At 45.4% G+C, this 23050-nt stretch overlaps 1 protein-coding gene across 6 annotated transcripts in view; it reads left to right on the top strand.

Annotated features, from left to right (window-relative positions):
* Positions 1-15061, top strand: part of tbc1d4 (TBC1 domain family, member 4) — a 29932-nt gene extending 14871 nt beyond the window's left edge. The window contains exons 12-24 of one of the 6 annotated variants that reach the window (XM_031870095.1): positions 936-1162; positions 1630-1773; positions 3960-4117; positions 4531-4740; positions 6030-6032; positions 6501-6662; positions 6780-6938; positions 7050-7150; positions 7261-7404; positions 9400-9559; positions 9694-9863; positions 11142-11318; positions 11893-15061. In XM_031870095.1, coding sequence (XP_031725955.1) covers positions 936-1162; positions 1630-1773; positions 3960-4117; positions 4531-4740; positions 6030-6032; positions 6501-6662; positions 6780-6938; positions 7050-7150; positions 7261-7404; positions 9400-9559; positions 9694-9863; positions 11142-11318; positions 11893-12123 — 2046 coding nt within the window. In that variant the 3' untranslated portion in view covers positions 12124-15061. The other 5 variants (XM_031870097.1, XM_031870096.1, XM_031870098.1 and 2 more) reach the window with 5 other exon arrangements.
* Positions 15062-23050: the final 7989 nt, after the last annotated feature.

Raw genomic sequence — 23050 nt, forward strand, 5'->3', positions numbered from 1 at the left:
TGAAGGGTGTTGTTTGCCCTGTGATTTGGGGATTTTGTCAGGATGCTTATGTCGAGCAGGAAATTCAAGTCAGGATGTCCAGTTGTGATTCTGCTGAGCCATGCCCGTCCTGGCTACCCCCGCCTTCCTTTCCCCTGTCATAGGACAGCACGACGCGACACCCTGATCCGCTGAGTCACGTCATCTTATCTACCAATCAAAATTCAGCCAGTCAGCTGACATCTGCCATGATTTACACAGGGTTAACATGCCGAAAGACCTTTTCAAACCTGCAATGTGATGAGCGGTGCAAAGACCTTGGAGAGAGTGACATTGAAAGAAGCAGCACAAATATTGCTAAATATCTCCTGCCATGTCAGATCTTAGAGAGGGAGGTCTGTCAGAGCAGGGAGGGAGATTGGACGGTTTTCATGTGGAGCTGAGCCATTCCGGTCCTCCCCACCAATCAGTGTGTGAGGCCGTGAGTCACGGGACGCTGTCCATTAGAATACAATAGATATGGGTGTTGTGCTGCCAGGCGGGAGGCAACTCGGAGTGTTGAGTGGAGAGTTAAATGTGGAACGTTGGTTGTTTGGCTTTACGCTGGCTAGGTAAGTGCCTGTAATTTGAGTATTTTGGGTGGTGTTATTTATTTATGGAACAGGGTTACTAGCAGTGTGTGGTTTGCCTGCCAAAGGTATTTAATGTGATTATTACTCGTTGCTTCTTAAACCTAGGTTATTGATCTGCGTAGCTATGCAGAATATCTTAGAGGACTTTGTTATCATGCACCACTGTGTCACTGTTTCACTCTGTCATCCAGCTGTGCAGTCAGACACATCAGAAAATCCAACCGTGCTTTAACATATAATTAGAAAGTCTCATAACTGTACATAACTGTTTTTTTTCATCTATGTACTGACTTATTTCTGCTGCTCGCATTCGGTCCCCCTCAGCAGGATGAGGAATCGCCCGGTCACTCCCCTCCGGGCTCCCCTCCCGCTTTCCCCGACGACGGCGATGGCGACCCGGAAGCCGGCCTGCAGTTCCGCCGGCGTGCCCACACCTTCAGCCATCCACCTGTGAAGAAACGCATCTCCTTCGAGAGCCAGCCGGCCGCCCTGAGCAGACAGCCTCCGCTGCGCAGACAGCAGTCTGTTAACCCCGAGCTGCTGCAGAGCAGGTAACTTATGCTAGTCAGTCCCGGCCTTACTAGTTCGAACCCATGGGAGAAAGGACAGTATGCATCTCTTAGTAATGTTGCAGGAGTGGATGTTTTGCACAGGGTGAATTGCGCTAAAAAGCTTCTCCAGGAGTGAGCTTTTGTGTTTTGTTTGACTATATATTTAATGCTAACTTTTGATCAGAAAATCAGAACCTGTTGCTTTTCTTTGAATCCGTTTTAACGCTAACTAAATATTGAGTTAACCTTGGATGTTCACTCAAACAATGTAATCTATTTGCAGTGCTCTCTCCACCTCCCGCTGCACTATCCCTGAACAATAGCGTCGCAAGTTTCCTGTCACTGTTTTGATCCCCTCATGTGTTCCTCGGCGTGTTTCTGTGCTCCCACCAAAAATCTCATTCTTTTTGTGTGATGTTTGTTTTGTTTTTTTGTATTTGTGGGCATCTCATGTTTGGCTCGCCCAGTCCCGTGGCCGTCTCGAGAACGCGCAGCGTCTCGGAGAGCGAGTCCACCTTCGGCCTCCCCTCCTCCTTCTCTGCCCCCACTTTCCTGAAAAGCATTTACCAGGGCTCCCTGAGCTCCCTGGCAGACAGCGGGAGCCTCAAGAGGTGAGAGGGGGGGGGGGGTGCGTTCAGACAAAATCCCCCCCCTACTTATACCCAGACCACCAAGGGGCGGGAGGGGCAAACGGGTCTTTGCTGGGATGGCAGTAGCCGTATGTACGTGTTGGCTGTCCAAACCTTTTAACACCCAGCTTTTTCTGTCCCTGTATTTTCATACTTTGTTTATCCACAGCAACCTTTTTAATAGTAAAAAATACTTTACAGCTGTTTCCTTTTATTCCCGCCATCGTCTCTGCAGCTGGACCCCCCCTCTCTCTTCCTATTTCTCTCAGAATTAGAAGGGGATGCTGATATCCTCTCTTGTTGTATTTGCATGTGGATTTCAGACTTTTTTGCACAGCAAAACTGGATTTACTCTGGATTTACAGCCTTTATTAACCACACATCACCTTGTCCTGACCAGTGCCACCCACGATGCTTCAGGAACTCTTAAGCATCACGCCGACTCAGTTCAGCGACCTACTTACTTTGAAAGGTTGCTGTTAATGTTTAGCTGCACTAATCTGTATGTTCGAGGAAAGCAAGACACGCGGCTGACACGGTCTAGCAGGTGTCTGCATGGCAGAAAGTAAAGGTCAACATTTGCATTATGAATGAGATTCAGTGGAGCAGGCATTGTAAAATGGCATTTCCACAGGATGTTTTTCCTCCTCCTCCTCCAATCCTCTGAGTGCTTTTGTTGATAATGCAGCAAAATGCAATTGATTATTTAAATAAATAAAAAAAGAGCAGGTTCAAAAGACACCTTTTTGAAAGACACCTCGAAATGCAGAGTATTTAGATGCGAATATGCCAACATATTCACAGATCGCTCTATCTGTTGCACTGTTAGATAGCTTAACCCCAGTGCTGTCTTTTACTTTGTGGCTTTTACGAGCAGGAAAACATAATAAGAGGTAATGTGTCGAGTGAGGAATTTTAATCTGATGTGTGCAGAACAGCTGAGAGAGTAAACAACCTGGTCTCGTTGACCTTTGTTTCAACAAAGGTCACTTCCTGTTTTTCCACTGTGCACACGATGAGGCGGGCGTCCGCCGCGCTGACCAAGCTTGTTAACTGCTGTAGCTGTCGAGTGATCCTTGACAAGTGGCACGAAGAGCTTGGTTCTTTAACGGAGGAGAAATGTAATTTGTCCTTGTCACTTCAGTTCTTGACATTCCGTTTTCACATTCAACAGCTTCGGTGTGTAAATGTACCGTTCACTCTGAACAAAAAAACACTTAAAAACAAAAACGTGGGTGCCAGGATTTCAAATGTATCGGTACAAATCCAATAGGTCATATAATGAATGCGTAACTTTTAATTGCACTGGTGCTCAGAAACTGCAATGCATAATGCGCTGCAATATTTCAGAGAGCTACATTATCACGTTCATTTCACATGTATGTAGAGTAGCCTTACTAGTTATTGAAGTAAAACAACCCAACCTGCAAAAGAATATCGACATGTCCTTATTTCTGCTGCTATTGGACTAAATATGTTGTGTTGGTAATGGCATCATGCATCATTATGCTGCGCTCCATCTCACCCACCTTTTTATGCACTTTCCATGCTCAAATGTGAACTTTCCACATACGAGTACGCACTTTATTGTAGTTGTTACGCAATAACGCTGTTAAGACAGGACCTTTTTAGAACCTGCCAAATTCCCTACAGACACGGTTCCCATTGTCTGGTTGTTGGCAGGTGTGAATTTATGGCTCCGATAAATGTGAAACATGAATAACTTGAAACGGCGAACATGAAGCTGTCCAGAAGCTCAGTAACCAGCTTTTCTTCTCCACTAACAAAAAGTATTTTTCCAGAAAAGCAACGAGCACGCATGCGCCTCAGCTGTGGCCGTCTGTGTGGCTGATCTTACCTAACAACACTACCTTTTGCCCTAACAGTAACATGGACATTGGGAATCGGTCAATGCCCGGTGCATGGTTTCCTCATCAGTCATTTTAATCTTCACCTGGACCATTTCTCATCAGCTCAGAGAGTTTGCTGATGGGAACCGTGTGTGTGTGTGTGTGTGTGTGTGTGTGTGTGTGTGTGTGTGTGTGTGTGTGTGTGTGTGTGTGTGTGTGTGTGTGTGTGTGTGTGTGTGTGTGTGTGTGTGTGTGTAAAAACTTGATGAAAGAGAGTCGTTTGTCGGGCGTCCGTGATGCTGCTCTTCTCTCTCGTAGCAATGGGGAAGGCAGGAAGAGGACCCTGTCCACCTGCAGCGGAGACTCGGTGAGTGGGGGCCTCCCTCCGACCCCACGCAGGGTCTCCTGGAGACAGAAGATCTTCCTGAGGGTCGCCTCGCCCATGAACAGGCAGCCCGCCTCGATGCAGCACCCAGGTCCGGTAACACAATCCCTCAGTCCGCTTCTGAATAATCCACACGCGCATAGAAAATGAGGACATTTGATTCTTGTGGAAAATTCGGACACTTCTGACTTTTACATTGCATGTGTCGATGGGGAAAGCAGTAAGGGCTGAGAGGAAAGGGGAATATTCCCACTCCCTCCTTGTCAGATAAACGGTGATAACGGAGCTTGTGAAAGTGATCCTCCTACCTGTTCTCATGGCCTGTCTTCTTGCCTTTTATGGTCTTTCATACTCAAGGGCGCTTAAACACGTAGCCAGCGGATTATCTCCAGATCCAGGGCATTAGCAACATCTTAGCCTCACAAACTTGGATAGCACACACTGTCATTTGGTTCATATAAAATATTGAGACATTAAAAAGATGCATTTTCTTTTTTGTTTCAGACTACTGTGACGGCAGGGAGCTGTTGCCCCTCTCTCCTCGCGGTGCGGGCTCAGGTCTGGACCCTCTGGGGCGTCTGCTGCTGGAGGGCGACCCCCTGTCCGGGGAGAGGCCTAAAAGGACGGGGGCTGACTACCGGGCCCTCTGGAAGACGGCCATCCACCAGCAGATCCTGCTGCTGCGCATGGAAAATGAGAACCAGAGACTGGAGGGTGAGTTGCGTTTACTGCTGTTCACAAGTATGATAATCGCCCCTAGGACGAATGCTTCCTTTGGTCACATGAGGGATAAATATGAGGAATCTTTAGTGTATTTGTTTCGCTGCAGACACTGGAGGTATTTTATGAATCGTCACGGGGCTGTTCTTGTTGAAACCGGCTCACACTGGGTCGTATTGTTAAGATATTTATTACAGTGGGAACTTCCAGTCCCGTCCCATTTCCCCCTCCCAATCATGAAAGTTTTACACTCAGCCCTCACCACACGCTCTCACACTTACAGTCTTGAAGCTGAAGCTTTGCGAGCGTGGACGGAGGATAGAAGGCTCCTCCTCACGCTGTCGTCTCCGTTTATTTTGAGAGGTCGAATGTTGCCGTCTCGGTAGGAGATTCTGGAGCAGTGGCTATATTTAGAGCAAAATGTTTCGGTGTTGCATATGCACGCAGTTATGAACACATGCAGATATGCAAACACACTCAAGCGCTCACTGGGTTTAGGTGCATGTATGAGGAAAAACCAACAGTAATAGTTGAAATAGCATTTGTAAATATTGCCCTATAATGGCCCAAGTTATTAAGGGTGTATCCCAAACTTTATTTTAGACATCCATTTTTTTCCTCTCCTCCCCTCACAAGCACTCGTCTCTAAACAGGAAGTTAGCGGGCAAGAGGAGGAATGGAGAGGAGGAAGTAGAGGCCATTTGGGACACTTCATTAGCTACTGCATTATCATAAACAGGCATCTTTATAGCGAGGTGAAGTAAACCCCACATTGTAAATGTGGTAAAGTCTAAGACATAATGTGTGTCAGATTTATGCATGTCTACCTCAAACGATGGACAAAGAATAGCCTTGCTCTCAAAGGAGGACATAGCCTTTATATTCTATTACTATAATATAGTATATTAGATTATACAATAATATGCTATATTATATTATGCTATATTATATTAGATTATGCTATATTATGCTATACTATATTATGCTATATTATATTATGCTATATTATACTATACTATAGCATATAGATTATGCTATATTATACTATATTAGATTATATTACACTATATTATATTAAATTATGATATATTATATTATATTAGATTATACTGTATTAGATTATACTCTACTTTATTTGATTAAACTATATAATATAAAATTAGATTATACTAGATTATATAATATTATATTATTTGTATACAAACACATCTTTTTCCCTTTGTTTGTTAACATGACATCAATGCTGGTCTGAGGACCTAACTGTGAATATCCCTTTTCAATAGAAGGTAAGCGATATGAAAGCAGCCCACGGGATCAAGGCAGATAGATGTCTTGCATGATTTCGGGTGTTGGTTTGTTATATTCCTTCAATTTCAGCTTCTTTTGTTTGCATGTTCAGGGCTGATCATACATGGTTCATGGTGTTTTTGTTGTACCTCTATCCCACTACCTCGATGTAGCCTCTCCATGCCTCCAGCATAATGGAGATGGATCTTTGGTGTTAATGTGGGTATTGTGGCTTTTGTGTTTACACGGCAGACTTTCCATGGCAACTGGTGACAAAACGCGCGAGGCACTGTTTCCACACTTGTTTTCAAATCTGCCGTCTTTTAACTAGCCTGTTTTACACACGTTTTATAAGCACAGCCCTCCTTTTGTGTACCTTTTGCTCTTGATTTTCTGGTGCAATCAAGAGACTCTTAATTGACAAAATGATGTTGAATATTTTTCTTGTCCCGTTGATTGTGTTGCAGCAAGCAGGGATGAGCTGCACATCCGCAAGGTGAAGCTGAACTACCAGGAAGTGGGCCAGTGCTCCAAAGAAGCGCAGGCATTGTGGGAGAGAAAGCTGTCTGCCCCAGGCAGAACGACGGTCCCACAGGACAAGGAGGAGATGTGTCGCGCTCTCCACCAAGGTGAGAGACGAGTGTTTTTAAGGGTGGTTGTGAAGACGTGCCTGGTGTATTTGTGTGTCTGTGAACACACGACGGTGCATGTGTGACGTATTGAATGAGCACGAGTGTTTTGTGCAGGTGTTCCTAAGAGCAGGCGTGGGGAGGTCTGGCTCCTCCTTTCCCAGCAGCACCGGCTGCGTCACAGGCTGCCCCAGCGCCAGCAAGCCCCGGACACCCCCTACCAAGACCTGCTGAAGCAGCTCACCGCGCAGCAGCATTCTATTCTGGTGGATCTAGGTGGGCACACGGTTGTAAAAAAAAAAAAAAGGGGTCCTCCTTCCTCTTGAAACGCTCACAGAAGCTATTTTTGTAAATGTTCAGATGTAAATGTTATCTTTGTCCTCTCAGGCCGGACCTTCCCCACCCACCAGTACTTCTCAGCCCAGCTGGGTGCAGGGCAGCTGTCTCTCTACAACCTCCTGAAAGCCTATTCTCTGCTGGATACGGAGGTACATGCTGTAACATTGTTTCTTTTCCCTGCCATAGTGGTGAATATTATGACATTGGTAGTACATATTTTGTGTTTTTTTTTTTTTTTGTGTGCGTGTGTGCCACACAGGTCGGCTACTGCCAGGGCATCAGCTTTGTGGCCGGAGTGCTGCTGCTGCACATGAGCGAAGAACAGGCCTTTGACATGCTGACGTTCCTCATGTACGACCTCGGCATCAGGCAGCAGTTCAGACCCGACATGGTGTCTCTCCAGGTCAGTACACGAATGGCTGGCTGGTCCACTAAACCGTTAGAATATGAGGAACAGTTTCAGCTACGGAGTCGTTTAAATGCGTTTGAATTCCTGCGAGATAATTTAGGGATCAGCATCAGAACGATAAATTGTTTGATGATTCAAGGATCATTTATTGTCATTATTGCACAACCAAATTCAGTTCCAGCCCATTTGTGACACAACACATGACAAACAAAACAAGACAAAAACAGTAGTGCATTCCTGTAGTGCATTTTTTAAATTTGCATCATAAGGACTGTAAACAGCAGCAAAACAAATTCAACATAAAAAAAAAAAACATTGTCCATCGTCATGACGTAAACATAGACTGTATCTCTTTTTTGCGACTGGGCATCAGACAGCCAGCAGTAGGCTGGGTAACGGAGTAGCCGCAGGTCCTAGCTTGGTTAGCTTCCTATCTCTTCTCTGCTCCCTGGGACAGTATGGTGGCCTTTGGTCCGGCAGGTCTGCCTGGTTTTGTTGGTCTGTTAACTAACCTGACCCTCCAGATGGTTTGGTACACAGAACCATCTGAGAAGGAGTTATTGAAAACTGTTTGGAAAAGTGCAGGCACTTCCAAAAAGTACATGCCAGGGGATTGGAGGAACCATCTGTCCATCAAACTCTTACTGAAGCGAGTCAGGAGAAGAGCGAAAAACTTATTTTCATCAAGAAAAACCTTCAGTGTCGTTCTTTTGCTCTTCTTTCAAAGAAGAAATACTCAACAGTTCCAATAGAACTGATGCTACTGCAGCATCTATGCTAACATCTTTAGGAGACGCCATTGTTGTTTTGAAGAAACAGTCGTCTCTCTGTGTCCCGTGTCCACGCCACTAGCTGCCAGTAGCTCATCAAAGGACTCTGATTGGCGCAGACACAAATGCATCACTTGAAGCCTGACGAGATGGATTTTAGTGTGATCCCGTGATTCTTGCTTGATCTTATTACATCATGAAAATCTAGCCCCTCTGCAAGGTAAATAAATCACAGCTTTAACCGCACTGTTAAATAAAGTGGTGTTCATACAGAAGATGAAATCCTCTGAACATTAAAGCCACTATGACTAGAAGGGACGCAAACGGCAAAGACTGCTTCAGTTTTCTCTCAATAATAGATTGGGCTCAGAATAATAAGAGCATTTCATTTTGGTAGTAATAAAAGAGCTATAATCACAATAATACTCCACACTGTGGCTTTAAATTTAAATGTTATACCATACATACAGCATCGGCCTATTGGGAACAGCATGGGAGTGACAAACCCACTGGACTTTAACATTCAAGTTTTAGCTGTCGTCTGCCGGCTGTAAAAGGCCTTGTGTAAGTTATTAGTCAGCAACAGCAAACAGTAGCCAGTGTCTCCACCTCTTATTCAAGCCACACCTGCATGCCTGCTCTGTTAGCTTCTGTTAAAGATCAGCTGACCTCGCCGGGGTGAAAGGACCGATAGGCGTGGTGATGTTTAATCCGTAGCAGGTAACCATTTAGCCGAGCAGTTACTCTCCACACTGCAGCTCTGCTCTTTGAGGACTAACTCCAGAGGTTGCAAAGTAAGGAGGACTTTGTTTATCTCCGTGCAGCGGCTCAGCACGAGGAGGTAAAAGTATTACTTGTCTTCTTTGTAACCGTCAGGAAATTGTAAGACTGATAACCGTCTAATTTTAGCTCGGGCTAACTTCTGCTTCTCTTTTCTGTCGTCTGCGCATTTCACTGTGGCACAGTATCACTGCAGTAGTTGGCACAGCCCCTCTAATGCTCGGCCTTGACGCGTGTCTGAGCAGGACTCTAGAGCAACACTGGTACTGCTTAAGAAGCTCCCAGCGAGGGTGAATGTTCCTCTGCCAGCTAATAATTCTCAGACTGCTCTGTTCCCTGCAGATCCAGATATTCCAGTTTATTCTGTGTGTTTGTCATCTGTCTGAACATGTGTGTGTGTGTTTATGCCCGTGCCCACTTGCCTCTGTGTGTCCTCCAGGTTCAGATGTACCAGCTCTCCAGACTGTTGCACGACTACCACCGCGACCTGTACAACCACTTGGAGGAGCACGAGATCGGCCCGAGCCTCTACGCGGCGCCATGGTTCCTCACCCTTTTCGCCTCACAGTTCCCGCTCAACTTCGTGTCCCGCGTCTTTGGTATGTTCTTAGGATAATGGCTCGCTGTGTTTCGCTCACACGCAAATGCTCATCTGGCCCTGTGAGAATGTCGGCTTTGGAAAAAGTGTGTTAAACCTTTTTATTGTGGTGTTTGTATGTGTGTTTCTTTTCAGATTTCATATTTGTCCAAGGGACCGGGGTGATCTTCAAAGTGGCTCTCTGTCTGCTGAGCAGCCATGAGGGGGAGATAGTGGAGTGTGACAGCTTCGAGAGCATCGTGGACTATCTGAAAACTACACTTCCCGCCCTCACTCAGACCCAGATGGAGCAGACCATTGCCAAGGTACAGAGTGGGAAGTTGAAATAGTATGATGATTGGCACAATGACGCATGTAAATATAAATGTTCTGCACGAGTGGCAACTTCATCGTTGTGGTAAGCCGACACGTTCCTGATACTTGTGATGTCTTTAGAGGGGCCACGTTGTTAAAGACCCCCAATACAAGGCACCGTCCCAACGAGAATGCATATTTAGATAAAGCATTGGATAACTAATCAAAAATACAAGTAAAAAAAGTATTTTTATTTTCAGATTTGCTGCAAAGAAAAGCATTTTGATTCCATGTGTTTTTACAAGTGGCGACATGGAGCAGTCGAATATTCGATCTCAACAATCTCACAAAATTGTTGCTGTGACGGGAAAATGTGGTTAACATGAGCTTCTGTTTAACAATCAAAGAATACATGTATTAGTTGGATCACTCCGATAAGTATGAACATTATCAGAGTGTTAGATATTCTTTGAAATTATTACCGATTCGCTGAAATCAGCTGTGGGAGTAGCGTCTGGTTGTGTCTCGCTGTCTATTGATCTCGGCTCTGTGAACCGCACTACACACACACACACACACACGCACACACTACACACAACAAACAGGCTGCCCATTACTCTCAAATAATAGCTCATCAACAGTAACGGCTAACTCTGCCAATACCTTTGCTGTTTTTACTGTTTTTCTATAGATGCATATAGCTTAAAGAGACAGTACACCCCACATACCCCAAAATACATATGTCCTTTTATCTGCAGTGCTACTTATCATTCTAGATTGTTTTGGTCTAGGTCACTTACTGTTGGAGATATCAGCTGTAAAGATGTCTGCCTTCCCTCCAATATAAGGGGAATATATGGCTTGTGGTGCTCAAAGCGCCAAAAAAAAAAAACATTTAAAAACTCAACAGCAATATCTCTTTCCAGAAATCATCAGCCACAGACTTATTTTCTGTCAACCGTAGTTCCTACCTGAAACTGCGCCATTATTATCCAGCAGATTTATAGTGCATAAGGTTGGCAGTATTGTATATTTGTGTTTTTTCAACAATGCCCATGACAATACCAAAACCAACATTATGTTAGTCCATCTCCCAGTACTTTCTGACTTCTCCAGATGGTATGTGGCTCTCAACCCCAAGCCCATTTGTTCCTACTGAAGATGTAAAGCTTTCAAATCACTGACTCACCCTTTAAACTCACTATACAGACTCATTTTGCTGGACCTTACAGTTGCCTTTTCTAACAGTACCGATATACTGATGACTTTTGTAACCCGTTGTTTGCCAGGTAATGGAGATGGATATCTCCAAGCAGCTGCACGCGTACGAGGTGGAGTACCACGTCCTGCAGGATGAGATGTTAGAAGCCGGGCCGCTGCCCGATGACTCCGACCGGCTCGACAAACTAGAGAAGACCAATGTGCAGCTGAAGAAACAGAACATGGACCTTCTGGAGAAACTTCAGGTAGGGAAGAGAGAAATCACACTCCACAATTGTTACCTTTCACATCAGTGGTAATGGGGTTTTGGGAAACGGCAGCAAATGCTGGTTGTATAATTTGTAAGGACATTGGTTGTTTTGATGATTACTCATTGAGGGAATTGATGTGTAACTGTGGGAGGTATTTAAGTTGTTGGTCAGTTTATGATTCCTTCTTTTGATGGACTGGTGAACGGCTCTGTCGTATTTGTTTGGAGAGCCGCACTGATGCCACTGATAATGCCTCAGATCGCCCATAGATGGCACTGAAACACAAGTTAAATACTCAATGAGAATGACAGCTCTCGTATCTGCTGTGACTAAGATAAGAATAGTGGACACTTAGTGCAACATTTTACAAGTGAATTACACAAAGCCTGGATTCTGCATGCACCACAATCATATCAATCGTATCAGATTTTGTGCTAAAAAGTCGCACGAGTGCCGACTTCCAGCGGAGTTCTCAGAATCCGTAGCTCCTGTGCTAGATGTCTAAGCCCCCCTCTGTCTTTGTATCGCACCCCTGTACTCACTGAGACGCGACATCTCTGTCCTCCAGGCAGCGCGGCAGAAGATCCAGTCGCTGGAGACGAGCGTGGAGAACTTCCTGTCTCGGGAGAGCAAAATGAAGCACGTGATTCGCTCTCTGGAGCAGGAGAGGGCAGCTCACCAGAAGACCATCGAACGCATGCGCTCGTGCCTTCCCCCTGACGCCCTGACAGATGTGGAGATGACCCAGATCAAAACGGGACCCAACGGGAAAGCCAAAACTGCAGCCAAGAAGCCTTGATGGCGAGCAGGGTGAGGGGGGGGGTGCAGAGACTGAAGTGAACAAACACAGACTGCTTCAGTGGGGAAGCTGCTGAGCTCCAAGGCTATTGTTGTACAGCTGCACAAACGTGGCAGGCTTTTGTAAGTGTGTGACGTGTGGAATTTGTACGGGAAATATCTACGTGGTGTTCCTCAGCATGCGATAGAGCAGTGGGAGGATGGTTTCAGTCGTACATTAGCGAAACAGACTGCTTCCAATCGGTGCGTCAAAAGCTGCCTCTCCGTTTCACTGGCAGTCTGAAAGGTGAGATCAAGATGCACAACATCCTCCCTTTTTCAGATTTTTTTTTTTTATGAGTAATCACGTGGGGGGTTTTCTAGTTTGACACAAGTGAGAGACTCGTGTCTGCCTCTGCAAATCTTTTTTTAAAGCCGCATTGATGTATTTGCTACCGGTCTCTGTAGCACCACAAAAGCAGTTAAAAGAAGTTACCTGTTGGCAAACAATCCTTTGGACCTCAGGTTCAGCCTATAGCCATTGTGTGTGTGTGTGTGTGTGTGTGTGTGTGTGTGTGTGTGTGTGTGTGTGTGTGTGTGTGTGTGTCTTAAGGGCATCAGTAATTTCCTTGTGAATGTAATTTCCCTCCAAAGATCTGTAGTTCTGTTGTTTGCTTGTTTTCCACAACAGAGAAACCTGATGTTTTTGCAACATTAGGCTTTTTAAACCTTTAGCAGACATATACGTTATCTGGGCGCTCATCGCTCGGCACCACACCACTGCCTTCACGTGAGAGAGATCTTTTAATACGTGCCCTTGCGAGGAGCAAAGCGCTTCGTCCAAATCTCAAGGGCAGGATGTGAGGTTGTCTGCCTTCTCGGTTTCCTGTGAGTGTGACCACGGGGTTGCCTCGTTTTAGCGCTGCTGTTCAGACGCCGAGGCCGGAGGTTCACGCTCCCCTGAGAGGTGAAGAAAAAAAACAGACTGAGGTAGAGGAGTGATCTGAATGAACATCACACAAGCTTCTCCATGACTTTTTTTTTTTTTTGGTCAGCCCCAGTGTTTGACAAAACTGGCAACGCCCTCTCTTCCTGTAGCTCTTGAAGATGGGACTGCTAGCATCTAGATAGTGTTGATCGGCCCAAGGTGGCAGTTGCCTTTGCTTTTTGGTCACACAGCCGATTCGATGTTTGCAGCAAAAGTGTTTAGGTGAGTAGAGAGAGACCACAAAGGATACAAGAGGAACTTAAATTCAGTTCCCTTTTTTGAGTATGGTCGAGTCTCTCCCGATGCTGCTTAATGTATACAGTACATGCACACACACTTGCATGTAAACAAGCTGTGCGGTGAACTGTTTGACTGCATGGGCAGACGGTTCAGATGAGTGCAACGTCCGTCCCTGGCTCCCTCCTCAGTTTAGTTTTCCTCCCACCTCTGTGTCTGACTCACCATCGCCAATTCTGATTGAAAGCAAAATATGCCTGGGCTTCACTCCGCTTTCATAAAAACACCCTTCCATTAAACACCAAGGTGATGTATTATCACGGGGAAAGGCACTTTCCAACGGTGTCTGTCAGTCTTCCTGCCCTGGGTGACACGTGGTGGTGACACATGTTGGTGTCCTTGTAATGTTTCTATTCTCAAACTTTAGCCCAAGCAGACGTAGCCTTGGGCATACAATGCGATACGTCTGTGTTCAGCAATCCGGTGCGTTTGCATGCACCCGGAGGCACTTGCCTATATTTTTCATGCCGAGTTACAGGAACTACAGTTCCTTACATGAAAAGTTTGATATGGTGATGTATTCTCCCTGTCACGGTGAAATGTTCTTGTGGTGATCGAGGTGACGATGGTGATGCACCAATGAATATTAGAGAAATAGTCTCCTCTGAACGGTCAAACAACTCATTTTGAAATCTGTGGAAGGATACGTAGGACGCAGCCCTACACAGCTGTCCTTTTGCTGGTGTTTTCCTCATCTACAGTATTTGTGCAGAATATAAATATACCTTTGAACCAAAGATGTGATTGCTTTAAAAAAAATAAATAAATAATGAATGAATGAAAATTGAATGATTTCATCCAAAATGTTGTGGTGCATTATGTATATGTATATTTTAAATATAACATTCTTTTGTCACTACACTTTTGCAGCTTTCTTCTGGTTTATATTAAGACAAAAGCTTGAAAAGATACCAAATATTGGCAGTAAAAACTTGAATAAAAAAAAGACAGTTGGCCGACTTGTTTACTCACTGTATTCCTTTGTGCCAAAAAATAAATGATGGCCTTTTAATCTCCATTAATCGGAGATATGAGACCATTTTGATAATATCCAATGTGGTCAGCAAAGATTGTTTATTTTACATCAGGTGCTGGGAGTCCTGGCTACTAAATAGCGCTTGTATCGCCGTGTTGTAAGGAAAGACACTTAATAATTGATGGGGGTTGTTTTTTTTCTGTCGACACGAGGGCTACGCAAAAAGACAGTCATGAATTCTTCAATAAACTTCACCTTGCCTTGTTTTCTGTCTACTCATGTCTGAATGTCTTCCCTGCTCAGAAAAGCTCTCATAAAGAAGTCATGTTCCTTTCCTGCTCTACAAGGTAGCACTTCAAGAGTAGGACGTAGCCTCTAGCTGAAATGGTTTGTGTGTGTAGACGTATTACTGCGTAAAAAAAAAGGCCAAGGTAGGCTCCGACAGTTTTAGAGAGTCTATATGAAGACCTTTCAAGAGTTGTACTTTTGTTAAGGCCTTGGGCAAAGAGAACTACAGGTCTCCAGTGGGGGAAAAAAATAAAAATACTCTGTGAAATTGTACCCTTTACAAAGAGCCTGAAACATTCAACCAACTGTACATTTCTGAATTAGTCATATTGTAGTGAATGAAATAAATGCTCTGCTTGTCAGTTCACTGAATTAAATGAAGATGTTTGTAGTCATTCCCAACCAATGCTGCTTTATGTCTTGTATTGTGATTGAGTGTTCTGAAAATGAGCTAGCGAGGGAGTTAGCTAGTGATAGTTAACAGTATATGGGTAAATCGTAGCATTTGTTAGGTTAAATTGTTTGATAAGCTGTTGAAATAAGTAAGCAATAGTAGTAGGGGAATTCTTAAAATGTATAAAAGTAATGGATGAACAGTTATACTGATAGCTATAGTTAAAAGTATAGCCTACTAGATTTAGAAATGTGAAAAAGCTAAAATTAGGGGGGAGAACGGGGGCAATTGTAACAAACTCAATTCCTCAATCGGAAACAAGCTAGAGTAGCGACACTAACTGTGCGCATGCTCAAGTCGGATTCTCTCTTTGCTATCTAAAGTTTAGATGACTGTGAAATTAAACTTAATCAATTTTATCTCTAGTTTATTGGTTACAAATCAACATGAACCCCTGATGTTAATATAGGTGTCGCTAGCTGGCGTATTTGATCAATGCTGCAAGATCAGTTGCCCCCCGAGCCACATGGCCCAATGAAGCGCCTCCTTGACTGTGTTAACCAAGTAAGTCTATGGTGTTAACTTACTTTTCTTATAGAAAATGAACATATTTAACTAAAATTAAATGTCTGAGCAGCTCATCAATAATATATATTTAAAGGTTTATATATATATAAAGGAAAATTAAAGACATCATTATACATATAAATATATGTATTAGTATATAATTATGTGCTTTTATTTTTTTAAATTGAATATACAGTAGGTTGCCCCACAAATTGTAACACTCATTCTGACTTCTTGCATTACGTTTAATATTCTAGTCTTGTCCTTATTAGTGAAAATATATATCAAGTGCATTATTACTTAATGGATACATACTGTATATGTGTCTTATATCCAAACATGACTAGTGTATTTAATCTGAGTTATGAAGGATAACCAATGGATAAATGGATATAATGGATAAGCAGTTGAAACTACTCAATAAATGGTAAAAAAAAACAATAATTTTAAAAAGCTAGTAATGAATAAAAGTTGCCTAATAGAAAAGTAATGAAAGTTATGCAGAAATGCTTCAAATGGCTGGTTTTATCTGACGGGGCTTTAGGGGAACATCAGACCCAAACAAATGTTGGGAACCACTGATAGCTTCTTAGCCCTTTGTCTATCTAATCTATAGTCTATGAGATGCAAGAGCTCCGCCAGCCAAAGGAGGGGCTTTGAAAGATAGCAGCCATAAAACCAGTCATTTTTTTCCTAAGAGGGCCTTGCCCAGAAAGGTCTGTTGAGTGTTTCTCCGATCAGCCTCTGCCAGGCCTGGAGCTCGTCACACATACAGTAAAGATACGCATAAACGACCGCCAACCAGGAGCCTATCGCGCACTAAACAAAAGGGGCCACATTCCTCGCGTATTCCCACACGAGGACACATCCTGCAGCAAACGGGGGAAGAGTGGGATACTGGGAGTCCACTGGGGATTGGCTGAGAACGACACTTCCTCCGCCGAAGGTCTTATCAGCTCTGTTTGTGTTTTTCTCTCTCTCTCTCTCTCTCCGTCTTCCCTGTCTTCGTCTTTCAAGCCATCTCAACCTCCCTCTCTGCTCCCCGCTATCCTCATCCCTCCCGTTGGAATTGTGAGGCTTGATCTGAGGCTTAGCTGTGATATTTACTGTATTGTGTAGCCTACAGAAGAAAATGTAGCAACGCAAGAAGACAGGTATGATAGACTGAGAACACAAAACGACACATATCAGTACTGAAACTGATAGACCCGCCAGTGGTTGACACAGGACTGTTGCTGTCAGGCAGTCCTCTATTAGATATTGTGTGTGTGTGTGTGTGTGTGTGTGTGTGTGTGTGTGTGTGTGTGTGTGTCTTAAGGGCATCAGAGCACGGTGTTAGCAGAAAGGGAAGAGTGCCGGTTGCTGGAGTGAAGGGGTAGAGGAGGAGGAGGAGGAGGAGGAGGGAGAAGGTTAGAAAGGGTCCTCCTGCCTTATATGGGAATTCATACTGCTGTGGCGCAGTCTAAAAGCTGGAGTTGTTTCAGTGGAAAACACTAGACACAGCCGTCAGTACAGTATCACAGGTCACGGAAGATCTGCACACTACGGTTCAACTTTTACTTTGCAGCGCGGTTATCAGATTCAAATCGATAATGTGGTTCGGAGGCAAGAGAAAACGCAAACGTTACACAACTCATCTGAGCGGCACCGGGGCTCGCGGGTTTTCAGACGGAGATTGGGAGTTACTGAATTTGGAGGATGGAGATAAGGGTGATGGGGGGGTGGGGGGGTTGGACAGGGAGACGGAGACAGCTGGAGGGGTGGGGGAGAGACTCAGGTGGGCTCAGGCTAGTCCAGAGAGAGGAGCTGGCTCCCCAGAGGCCAGGAACACACACACACTCACTCACAGACACATTTCACTGCATCTCATAGTTGAACCTTGATTTCTCTCCCCATCTCTCCCCCCCTATCCCCCCCCCCCCCTTAGTTTGCGGATACACAGACTGCTCCAGCTCTTTCAAAAGCTCCTTTCTTGAGTCTCTTCCTTCTCTGAAGCTATCAAATAAACTCTTCACTCCGGCTGCAGCCTTGGATTCCAATCAGCTATCCACACTGCACAGGCACACACACACACACACACACACACACACAGACACACTGCTACACTGACATGTTTTAGTTAACACGGTGACAGATTTGCTTCCTACAGAGTGCTTTTCTCTCTCTGTACCTGTCATGGATGGAGCTGCCAGAGGGGTTCATGGTGAATGGCCAGAGCACAGGAAAGGCTGAAGGAATAGGGAATTTCTCAGTAATGAATCTGCGGGAAAAAACACAGAACTACACACACACACTCTCTTCCTGTTCTCGTCCAGTCCATTCCTTTGGTTTCTCCTCCATCGAGAGCCGGTAGATCCACGAACGCTGCCTGGAGAACCTTTTGATTAATGACACGCTTGTCATGTCTGAACCCTCTTCATCTTTTTTCCTGACGAGAGTCACACTTCCTCAACTCACCTCACACACCCCCATACACCGCGGCAATCTGGCAGACACACCATTCAAAAAAAAAAAAAAGAAATCCCCCGGGGGCCATGCTGCTGCAGCACATGTTGGGCAGCATCGCCCGGCTTACCTGATCTGACGTTTCATTCATCTGTGTAGCCTCTGGAGGCCTTGAAAATACACACGGGGACTACAAATGTATATGTGTTTAACACACACACACAAATGCACTTTAAACCGCCATAGCCCAAACCCTCTATTCCCCCCTGGCCTCTAATGCTCCGTGAGCGTGCTCGCAGACATCTCGTGGCGGGGCTGGTGCACACATTCTGACGCTTTCAAAAAACAAGGCCAAAAAGAGGTGAGGCCCAAACAACCATAAGTAACAAGAAGATCTTATTGAGGCCAATTTTTCCCCGAACCTGGAGATCCCCGGCAAAATGTGACGGAAGTCCCCGGGGTGATTTGGACGATCTGAGTGAAGACTTTGCGCCCGGGGACCCCTTATAATCACATTATTGCTGGCCTCTGCCTGGCCCACATCACCTCAGCACTGATTGAAAGACAAACACAGGCGAGAAGAGAAGGAGGAGAAAGAGACGGCGAGAGACACAAGGAGTGCTGGCAGGCTGGAAGGAGGGGGTGGTCAGACAGACAAGGAGTTAGTCAGACGGGCAGATATCCTCCTACATGTAAGCCTGTCCAATACAAGTGCAAATGATATGTCTTTGAGCTGACTTTATCTGTTTGTGTGTTTGGGGTTAAGCCCCGTAAGACCTGGGTGTATGATATCAGCGATAAGGGACTCTGGGTGTGAGGTGAGGTTGGAGAAGTACTTCTGACATCATGCAGCGTGTGTGTGTGTGTGTGTGTGTGTGTGTGTGTGTGTGTGTATGCACATCCTTTTTCCACAAGGCCACCAAGGGGCACACAAGCACAAAGACGAGGTGGTGGGCAGAGCCTGCATGTGTGTGTGTGTGTGGTGTGACTCAGCGCGCTCTGGACACAGTCTGACGTCAGTCTCTGGAAAACTCAATGAAAGCAAAAGGGATTTGTCCGAGGCGAGGATCGCGCCAGAGGTTCAAGGGTCCGCCACCTCTCTGGCTCCTTTCTGAACCGAGAGTCTCCCCAGAGCATCACTGGGTTGTGTTGGAGAAACTCTACGAGCTCAAGGCAGAGATGATGATTTGGCGATGTGCTATGTGCTCCTACTTTGTTTTTTCTTTCCACAGAGCCACCCAGCTGTTCCTGTGAGCACGGACCAACACACTGTGTTTTACTGTGTTTTACGGGGGGGGGGGGGGACAGCTGTACTTGTGTGGCCCTGGGCGCACCCGTCATTAGTGCCAGCCTCACTCCACTCTTCCTCAATCCCCTCACTCGTTCCAGATCTCTCTCTCCCTCTCCCTCCTTCCCACATTGTTTCCCAAACAGCACCGCACCCTTTTGCGATATTCGCTGACCCAGTTCATGCCAGTCTTCCCACCTGTCCCTCCATCTCAACCAAACACTGCACCTCTGGCACATCTGCACCTCCCCGCTATCTGCCACCAAGGTAACACACACACAAAAAAACATAAAAACAAAAGCAACACTCATTGTGCTGGTAAAAGGCTGAGTGCTGTGCGCTCGCCCTCTCAAGATTTTTCTTGAATAGATCATTTCCAAATTGATTCAAGCCGGGCTTGCGTCTAATGGTCTGTGTGGGCTCTGATGTGAACAGGAGATGATAAAACACCCTGGTGCTTCTGAGCTCTGTTTGTCAATCATTTTCTATTTCCATGACTCTAGGTCTTTCTTTCTGCCCGTTCCTCCTCACTGCCTTTTCTTTGTTTTTGTTTGTCCTCTCAGGATCTCATCATCTGCTCCTTTTTTCACAAGACCCTTTCTGTTCCACCCCCCCATCTACCCCTCCATCCCATTTCTTGTGATACTTATCTGTGATACTTAGAGGTTGATTTCCTACTGTGCGTCATTAACCTTTTTCTCTCTCTCTCTCTCTTCTTGGTTAAACCCAGGGAGCACACATTTGGCTGTTGAAGATGCAGGAGACTCGGGGAGCATGCTGCGTTCCCTCAAGTGGGATGTGGGGTTACAATCATAGCTGCAACCATATTAGCTAACGAATTGATACTGTAAAGGCACTTCTCTCTCTTTTCGTATACCAATATATCCTTCTTCCTCGCTCTTTGTTACATAATTCCTCTCAAACCTTTTTTTTTTACGTCAAGAGACACTGTAGAGGTGTCAAAGACACTACCTGATACCAACCACACCTCCCTTGTCTCTGCCATGTGACATAACACCCGTGCAAAACATGAACGCACATGCCATATTCGTCACCGTGGACGCAGTCGTGACCCAAGTGCAGAGCCTCGTATCGCCGGCGACGGAGGGAAAAATGAAAGGTAATCTTTGTGCATGGAATAAAGTGTCTGTGGACTTTGCTCTGAAAGTGTGTCTAATCACAATGAGTGAGGTGTAATTAATGCTTCGTTGGTTGCGCCGTGTGTATGTGCAGTCCAGGACCGTGGGTGAGAGGATGTAGTGTGTGCGGTCTCTCTCTAACAAGCTCCCACTCACCCCGGTGGAGGCAGGCGAAGGGAAGGCTGGAGTGACTGCGAGGCTGTTAGAGGCAAGTGGGTTTGCGTTGGACGTGTCTGTGTGGTGAGTGTGTGTGTTTGTCCAGTGAGTGTGTGTTGGGGTGTGTGTGAGAAAAATAGAGAAAAAAAAGCATGCGCGTGTGTCCTTTTGTGTGTGCTGTACTGGGATGTGGAAATTGAATGGAGCCTTTCAGTTCTACTGCTCGTCTCCCCGGGGGTGAGAGACTGGTTGCCATGGTTATCCTGGAATCCTGCCGCTAATGGGTGGGAGTTTGTGTAGCTCTGGCAACCTGGCCTGTCTAGGGTGGAATACGTGTGTGTGCGTGCGTGTATGTGTGTGTGTGTGGGTGTGGGTGAGTGCACCAGGGGGGTGTGGTTGGGTGGAGGCAACATTCTAGGACACAGGAGGTCACATATGTGAGAACACAAGCTTCCATTCCTGTACGCTCCCGCGCATATATGCAAAAACGCGGACTCTTGTCGCGTGCACGTGCACTTCACAATGAATACTCTGCAGAAAATATCAGATGAAACCTCCATGTCCACCGACAAACCTCTGCAAGGCTCTAAATCAATAGCGCAGCGCTGCTTGATGTCATAGTTGCAGGCTGGATTCACTGTATCTCCCACTCCACTGTTGCAAAGAAACAAAAAAAACTCACCCTGCAAAGTCAAAATTACAAGCATGGTGGAAATCACAATCACGCGGTGATGAAATAATCTTGTACTTTTGCTGCATTATTGCAAGTGTCGAAACATAATGCCGTGAAATGGTTAAGCCCCGCTCCCCCCCCGTCATCCCCATTACCATCCTTTCACCCTCGGGCTAGTGGGACTCTTAACCGGGCACAGAGAACCCCACTGAACAGGAACACAGTGGATAGTTGATAATGAAAAAAAACAACCCTCCACACACAGTAGATTTGTGTGGGGAAAGATACACCCTCAGAGTGTTTTTATCTCTGCTACACAATTTCCAGATATGATTATAAATGCTTGTCCACCTCGCAAATATGTATCCACATTTAACAGTACATAACTGGGATGTGTTATTCAAAATACATTTGACACAGAGCACTTAATGGGGTAGTGGAGCGAGGAGGGGCATGTGCTATTGTGCAGAGCATATATGCCCGTGATATGCAATGTGACCCGGTAATCCTTGGTTTTCCCAGTGTTCTGGTCGAGAGGATCAGTCCCTGCTAGCCACACAGATGTCTTGGCTCCTGCTCCTCTCCCAAGACTGATCCATATATACATTGCATGAAACCCCTTGTGGATTTAAAGGAACTCGGCTTGGGAATTTACTCTCCTCCATTCCAGTCAGTAACGTACGGCCAAGTCACTGGAAACATTAGGGAAAATGTTTCTTTTGTACGGCGGCCAGCACGCATAAAAATAGAAAATAAAAGCAGTGTTGTGATTACAATCATGCATGATGCATGCAGTGTGCGCTCTGGATGAGGGACCGGGGGCCCAGGGAGATGAAATCATCTGTAAGGAAACGTGCTGCTGACAAGTGTTATGTGGTTTGATTCAGTTTTTTTTGTTGTTGTTGTTGTACTGAGCCCCTTCCAGAGCATGGCCCCGTGAAAAGCGCACAGAACCCCTTCAAAACGCAGCGAGCGGAGGGTGCAGAATGTGGGCCGGACTTGTGGTCAAACCCAGCTAGTCGTCATGGGGGGTATAGAGGGACCTTGTAGATCCACCCCTTGCTCCTTAGCCCAGATTTATGCCAAGCAGTTATATAATTCAATAAACATTTCCAACCCTGCGGCTGAAGTCCAGCCACAAGCCATCTAACCCTCAGACGACATGATCAGCATTTTCAGTTGTTTTTACAACCAACTAATTATTGAACAATTGGTTGAAGAAAAACAGTAATTATTACATGTTGGAAGATGGATGACATGTTTTTGTATGGCAGCTGGATAACAGAACCGAAGGTCTATATTTTATTCGTAAAACATTAACAAATACATTTCAGCCTCTCCTGTTTCCGTTTAGCACTGAACGTGCTAACTCTATGTCCTGTTGAGCCAATATCTTACCATCTTATGTAATGCATTCCTTCCCCAGCGTGCTGCTATACAAGCAGGCGAAGGAGCAGTGACAGTACATTTAGTAGATTTGCAGAATACACCCACATCCATTTCCTAGCTCTCCCTCCTCACCAAAAAACCCAGAAAACCTTCGAACCAGGTCACTGTGAGAGTTTCCTCTAGTCCTTTATTTTGCATGTTTCCCTCTCTCCTCCCCAAACCCTTGGCCTTTTTTTTTCATTTCCACTCAGACAGCCTTCGCCTTGACTCTGGGCCACCCCATGCTCTCACTGTCCAACTATTTAACTAACCGCAGTGAAACAGCTTTAATTTCAGCTTACTGCTCGAG

This window comes from Anarrhichthys ocellatus, unplaced genomic scaffold (assembly GCF_004355925.1).
Source record: "Anarrhichthys ocellatus isolate YVR2014 unplaced genomic scaffold, GSC_Weel_1.0 scaffold51, whole genome shotgun sequence".
Taxonomy (NCBI): Eukaryota; Metazoa; Chordata; class Actinopteri; order Perciformes; family Anarhichadidae; genus Anarrhichthys; species Anarrhichthys ocellatus.